The sequence below is a fragment of the Phyllostomus hastatus genome, unplaced genomic scaffold (genome assembly GCF_019186645.2).
Source record: "Phyllostomus hastatus isolate PE091 unplaced genomic scaffold, TTU_PhHast_1.1 phas_scaffold_216, whole genome shotgun sequence".
NCBI lineage: Eukaryota > Metazoa > Chordata > Mammalia > Chiroptera > Phyllostomidae > Phyllostomus > Phyllostomus hastatus.
Window position 1 is genome coordinate 3,367,920 of NW_025334018.1, and position 7,191 is coordinate 3,375,110.

At 47.3% G+C, this 7,191-nt stretch overlaps 1 protein-coding gene across 1 annotated transcript; it reads left to right on the forward strand.

The window, feature by feature from the left end:
* The first annotated feature begins 4,810 nt into the window (after nt 1-4,810).
* On the forward strand, nt 4,811-5,050 carry LOC123804818 (reactive oxygen species modulator 1-like). The gene has a single exon (XM_045817302.1). The coding sequence runs from the start codon at nt 4,811-4,813 to the stop codon at nt 5,048-5,050; it is 240 nt and encodes a 79-aa protein (XP_045673258.1).
* Nucleotides 5,051-7,191: the final 2,141 nt, after the last annotated feature.

The window sequence follows — 7,191 nt, forward strand, 5'->3', positions numbered from 1 at the left end:
AGCCAGTTTTCCTTGAAGCCGTTAGAATATGCTGTGGGAGATACAGTTGTAACTCATAACATTTTTACATATTCTTGAGTGACCACTTCCTCTTCTGGGAAGGGACTTGCTGTCACAACACTGTGCTCAGATCACTTTCTCTCCAGAAGAACAGCAGCTCCACCTCCAGGTCCCCGCAGAGCACACCTGGCAGCTCCTTAGGAAGCCATGGAAAAGAATAAAAGCGAGTCTGGCCAGAAGATGTTGAGAAGCAGGCAAACCCCATGGTGTGGGCTGCTGGAAGGCCAGAGAGGGCTAAGGGAGCCTCCCTGTTAAAGCTGACCTCAAACCAAAGGTGGGAACTCCCAGTTAGAGGCAGTATACCTTGCAAAAAGAGACCCTAGAAGGAATACACACAATAACTCAGAAGTTTCAGGAATATGGACTTATTCAGCCCCGCCACTCCCCGTACAATACACCCTTATTGTCCATATAGAAACCCCACTCGAATGAGTATCAATTTTTACAAGATTAAAGGGCCATAAATGACATTGTACAGGACACTCACCCCACTGTCTCAAATCCTTGTACCCTAGTGAACAGTATATACCCAAGCACAGCCTCTGGCTTTCAGTACTGGACTTAATAGATGCTTTCTTCTGCATTCTGGCTGGCCAAGGCTCTCAGCCGTTGTTTGCTTTCCAATGGCAGGACTGGAATCTCGGGTCAAGACTCAGTACTGCTGGACAGTCTTACCACAGGGGTTCAAGAACTCCCCATGATTTTGGGGGAGACCCTGAACGAGGACTTAAGGGACCTAAAATTAGAAGGAAGAATTCTGTTACAATATGTAGGTGACCTCTTAATTACTGGGACATCATTTCAGCAATGTTTAACTAACACTGTATAACTACCTTGAACCACCTGGCATCTTGTGGCTATAAAATATCAGTGCAGAAGGCCCAGATGTGCCAACAAGCCATAAGGTCTCTTAAGGGTTCTTGCTTGAATCTGGCAAAAAGAGTCTTACTGGAAACAGAAAAGAAAGCATAAGTTTCTGAAATATTTTATTTGCTTACTTTTGAGAGGGGGAGGAAGGGAGAAAGAGAGGGAGAAAAACAGCAGAAAGAGAGGAAAGAAACATCAATGTGTGAGATTATCATCACAAACACACACCCAGGGACCTGGCCCAGAACCCTTGCATGTGCCCTGATTGGGAACCAAACTGGTGATTTTTTGGGTTGCAGGCCAGTGCTCAGTTCACTGAGCCACACCAGCCATGACAAGGAACCTTAATTTAAATGAGAGTTCCTGATACCAGGAAGCAGCTGAGAAGATTCCTGGGAATGGCTGGCTACTGCTGCATTCAGATTCCAAAATTTGAGCTTATTGCTAAACCACTGTATGAAGCTCTGAAAGGACCAGAATATAGCCCTTTCGAATGGAAGAAGGAGTGCACTCAGACTTCTGAGTCAGATCTCTAGCTGATTTAATATCTACCTGGCTTGTCTTCTGTGCTCTTATGGGAGTCGGTATCAACTGCTAGCTAGCTCAGCCCCAGACAGAAGAGCAATTGACATAGGTCAGGAAGGGCTCTCCAATGCCCAGCCTAACCCCCACAGGTGGGTCCCTAGCAGGAAAATAGGCTAGAGTCTCCTAAATACTCCAGGTCTCTGGAAAGAGAGAAAGTGTTCAGGGCCACCCCTCCCACACTCTCTAAGTAGCCTCAAGTACTCAGGGATAGAACACAGTTTTTGCAGTCAACCTGTCCTGAGTTCAAAGCCTGGTTTAAACCCTTATTGACTACATGATTGGGATTCATTTGAATGTCATTTTTCTTCTCCTCAAAATGGAGATAAGTTGACAGCAATGTCCCAGCGATGACAAGCCATGTCGGCTTTTGGCTGCATCCTAATCATTGGGTAGAGTACGGTTTAAGCGCTTGTATTTTGTGGTCTCCATTAAGAGGCCACACCTGAGTCCTCCTCTAGGAGACCTTCCCTCACTGGGTTACATGTCTCCCCGTGGCCCGGCCTCTCCCCAGTCACAACTTGATCACTAAATATGAACAGTGCCTGAATCCTTGCCTATCTTCTCCACTACATGGAATTTTTTGAGGACAGAGACATCTTTAATATTGTCACCCAGATGACAGCACAGGGTTTGCCCCAACAATAAACTTGCATGAAATTAATTTTGATGTTTTTTATAACATAGCTAACGACCCCTCCGTGTAACTCACCAAGCTTTCACAATTGTCAACATTTTGTCCATCTGATTTTATTAAACTACTCGCCTTTCTTCCCCGCATACCAGCTACCACACCCTTTCTTTGCTGGAATGTTTTAAATCAAACCCCCCTATATGAATATCATTAGATCCACAAACACTTCAAGAATGTCTTTCTAATAGATAAGAAATTTTTAAATGCAACACAAAATGAACAGTAATTTCTTTGATATTCCTTTTTTAAAGATTTTATTTATTTATTTTTAGAGAGTGAAGGGAGGGAGAGAGAGAGAGAGAGAGGGAGAGACATCAATGTGTGGTTGCTGGAGGTTATGGCCTGCAACTCAGGCATGTGTCCTGCCTGGGAATCAAACCTGCGACACTTTGGTTCGCAGCCTGCACTCAATCCACTGAGCTACGCCAGCCAGGGCTTCTTTGATATTCTGTAATGCCCAATCCATGTTCAAATTTCCTGGATTGTCTCAAAATAGTATTTTGCGATTAGTTTATTTAAATCAGTATCCAAATCAGGTCCATACATTGCATTCAGCAGGACATGAGTTTTAAATTTAACTGAACAGAAGAAGGAGACAAGAAAGTCCACCCAGTGAGAATGCAGATCAGTGCAGCCATTATAGAAGAGAAATATGGAGGGTCCTCAAAAAATTAACTGCCTTATGACCTAGTGATTTCACTACTGGGTATATATCTGAAGGAACCCAAAACACTGATTAGGAAGAATATAAGCACCCCTATGTTCAGTGCAGCGTCATTTACAATAGCCAAGATATGGAAGCAACTCAAGTGCCCCTCAGTAGACAAGTAGATAAAGATGCAGTTCATATATACACTGGACTATTACTTGGCCATAAAAAAATTGAAATCTGCCCTGGCTGGCATAACTTAGTGGATTGAGCGTGGGCTGCAAACCAAAGCATCGCAGGTTCGATTCCCAGTCAGGGCACATGCCTGGGTTGTGGGCCAGGTCCACAGTGGGGGCCACATGAGAGGCAACCACACATTGATGTTTCTCTCTCTCTCTTTCTCCCTCCCTTACCATCTCTAAAGTATAAATAAATAAAATATTTAAAAATATATTAAAAAATGAAATCTTACTATTTGCCATGGTATGGATGGACCCAAAGGGTATTATGCTAAGTGAAGTAAGTCAGATAGAGAAAGACAAACACCACATGATTTCATTATATGTGGACTCTATAGAGCAGAATAAATGAATAAACAAATAGGAACAGACACGCAGATACAGAAAACAGACCAATGGGCGGCAGAGGGGAGGATGTCTGGCAGGCTGGGTGAAAAAGACGAAGGGAGTAAAAACTACAAATTTGTAGTCATGAAATAGTCCCAGGGAAGTCAAGTACAGCACAGGGAATACAGTCAATAATATTGTAATAACTGTGTATGGGGCCAGGTGAGTGCTCGAATATTGGGGGAAACACTTTGTAAAGTGTATGATTGTCTAACCACTATACTATACACCTGAAACTAATACAAAGTAATATTGAATGTAAACTGTAATTTTTTTTAAGAAAGCCTATCTAGATGTCAGAAAGGAGGTGCAATGGAATTGGTTAAATGGGAATTTCGGCTAACAGAGAAGGAAGGGAAGAGCACCCAGGTGCAGGGAACAGCGCGTGCGAAGGCGCGGCACTGACAGAGACCCAGTCACATTTAGGAAGTGCAAGCGTTCGCGCAGGGGCTAAGCGTGGAGAAAGCAACGCGATGTGGCTAGAGAAGTGACCTGGGTCCAGATAGTAAAGGTCCTTCCATGCCCTGATGAGTCAATAGTGTCCTTGGTCAGAGTAGGCAGATCAGACCTGATTTTTAGACAACTTATCTGCAGCAGGAGGGTCCTTTGCAATGGGGACCTCAGCAATGGAGACCCCGGGAGGAAAAGCCTGGGCAACGGATGAGCAGAGGCAGGCCACAGGCCACAGTCTATGGCAGTGAAGGTGGAGAAGTAGGTTTGGAAAATGTCTGGAGTCTGCACATTTTGTTTACTGACGTTAGATGTGAGTGGTGAGAGGTTCAGAGTTTCACTAAGATGCAGAGAGAGAGTTTAGGAGGTGGAGCAGGATGGGGTGAGGATACGGAAAGGAAAAGAAGTTGACTGAGTGAATAGAAGGTGCACAAGAGACGGAGATTGCTAAAAGATGGAGCATGACCCCACTGCAGGGGCCATTGGTATGAGTGTCTGAAGCCCAGAGAGAGGCTGGGCTGGGCTGGGCTGGACCGTGCTGGACCCTGCTGAGTCACATTAAGAGCCAAACCCCTCACCATTCATTCACCATTCAAAGTTATTTATTGAGCACCTAGTAAGCACTAAAAGTGTATCAGTGGATGGACAAAATGGGCAAAATCCCTGTCCTCCTGGAACTGAGTTTCTAGGTGGAGTAAGAATGCACTCCACCTAGAAAGCAAATCAAATGTATGGAAGTTGAGCAAGGAAGGAAAGCAAAGCATGGGGGAAGCTGCAGTGTTAAATGCAGTGGTCGGAGAAGGCCTCACTGGTAAGGTGGTGCCTGAAAAGAAACTAGAAGGAGGTGAGACGTAGACCTGAGCTACTGAGGCTGCGAGCGAGATGCCGGTGGCCGTGGGTCCCTACAGACAGTCCCAGCCAAGTTGCTTTGACCGCATGAAGATGGGCTTTGTGATGGGTTGCCCCGTGGGCACGGCTGCCGGGGCGCTCTTTGGTGCCTTTTCCTGTCTCAGGATTGGACTGCGGGGTCGGGAGCGGATGGGTGGTATCGGGAAAACCACGATGCAGAGTGGCGGCACCTTTGGCACATTCATGGCTATCGGGATGGACATCCGATGCTAATCAAGGCAATGTTGCCCACTTCCACCCTGTCCCATCAGTCCCAACCCATGTACTAAAATAAAAAGACTTTGAGTAAAGGAAAGAAAAAGAAACTAGAAGGAAGTAATAAGCAAGGTGCACGGCCATCTAGGGGAGGCATTGTCCGTAGACAGAGGCAGGGGACGGGGACTGAGCTACCCTCTCTGAGGCAGGTGCTCACCCTCCTTGTCTGAGGAACAGTGAGGAGGTCAGTATGACTGGACAAGAAGAGGCTTTAAAGGGACAAGAGGAGGAAGAGGAGGATCAAGCAGTATCAGGGCCTTGTAAAGACTTTGGCCTCTACTCCAAGTGTGATGGGAAACATTAGTGGGCCGCATACAGAGTACTGTGCTCTCCACCTTCTCACCCTCTACCCGCTTCTCCCCACCCCTCTCAGTGTATGGCTCTTCTGCGTGTCCCGCCTCTCACCGGAGTTGAGCCCTTTACCTTGCCCCACATGCAATTCAGGAGCTGAGCAAAACATGATACACCTTCATGGAAGGCTCCAGAAGGACCCAGAGACCTGGGACCATAGACTAACATTCACAGCAACGTGATTCGCAATGGCCAAAAGGCAGAAACGGCCCATCTGCCCACCCACTGGTAGGTGAGCAGGTCAGACGGTGTGGTGTGTCCATGCAGTGGAGTATTACTCAACCTTGAAAAGGAAGGTAATTCTGATACATGCTTCAACAGAACCTCGAAAACATAGACCAGCTACAAAGAGACAATACTGTCTGATTCCGCTTACCCAAGGTGCCCAGAGCGGACAATGTCACAGAGGCTAGGAGTGCACAGGTGCACCCAGGGGCTGAGAGTGGAGAGTGGGGGGTGGGGAGTTACTGTTTAAGGGCAGAGTCTCTGGGTTGATGAAAAAGTTTTGGAAACTGATAGTGATGACAATTGCACAGCATTGTGAATGAACTTGATGCCACTGAACTGTACACTTAAAAAGGTTAAAACGGTAAATTTTATCTTATTTATATTTCACCTCAACTTTTAAAAAAAGAAAAAGAGACGGGGGTCCAGGCTGGCCTCTGCCTCTAGCTCCTCTCTGGCTAATCTCCCCCATGCAAATGAGGGTCCTGCAGGTACAGTTCAGGGGTGCATCCCAGAAGCCCTGAACCAAATCAAGGTGTCTCTTCCCAAGCAAGGAGTCTGGGACTAAGCGGGGCGGAGTGGAGACTCGAATGTACAGTACCATGCTGCTGTTCGCACTGAAAAGGGAAAGATAGTATGTTGTTTGTCCCTGCATTGTCTGTTTCTGGGAGAATACACAGAAAATTCAGAAATCTGGTAACGTGCCGGGGGAGCTGAGTGGCTGGGAAGGGGATGCAGTTGGGAAGGGAGAAACGCTTCACCCACAACCCGTACCTCTGAATTGGTATATTGTGCTATTCAAATAAGTGTAAATACATTTCAAACAAATTCTATGGAACTTTTGGAAATACGGACGCAGGGCCCCACAGGCGATGTTCTGATTACTGACGTCTGAGAGGCGTCATCAATAATACGCACTGGCACAACCGCAGCACGTCCTCGAACAGTATCGAACTCCGCCCTCCCAAAGATTTCTTATCTCGGTTTGCAGGTGACTAACTCGACTCTCAGGCTCTCTCCACCCAGGCCGGCCGTAGCGGTAGGGCGGTGGCGTGGGCACCTGCTGCTGCGTTGCCTGCCCTGCCCTGGAGCCCCAGCCTCGCCCTCCTGCCACGGCGTCTCTAAGCTCTCGGGCTCCCCTCGCAGGCGGGCGGTGGCCCTTTCCTCGGAGGAGGCTGGGCGGTACCGGAGGGTTTGCAGAGTAAGGCCGCCTTAGGCTGGTGGACAGAGCCTGGACTTTGTAGGCCGTTGTGAGAGCAGGAGCGTGCGTGTGCGTGCATGTGCACGTGTGCGTATGTCTCTGTAAGAAAAAGTGTGGGAAGGTCAGGTTAGTCTGTGTAATTGTGTGAGTGTGCTGTATGAGCATGTGCACTTGTGTGTGACCTCTGTGTGTGTTACAGTGAGATGTGTGTGCACGGATGGAATTGGAGGTGTTTGTGTGAGTGTGCATGTGTGTGCATACATGCATATGTATTTGTCCCAGCCCTGGGCATGCACTGTCCTTGACTGTTGGGCTCTGGTGT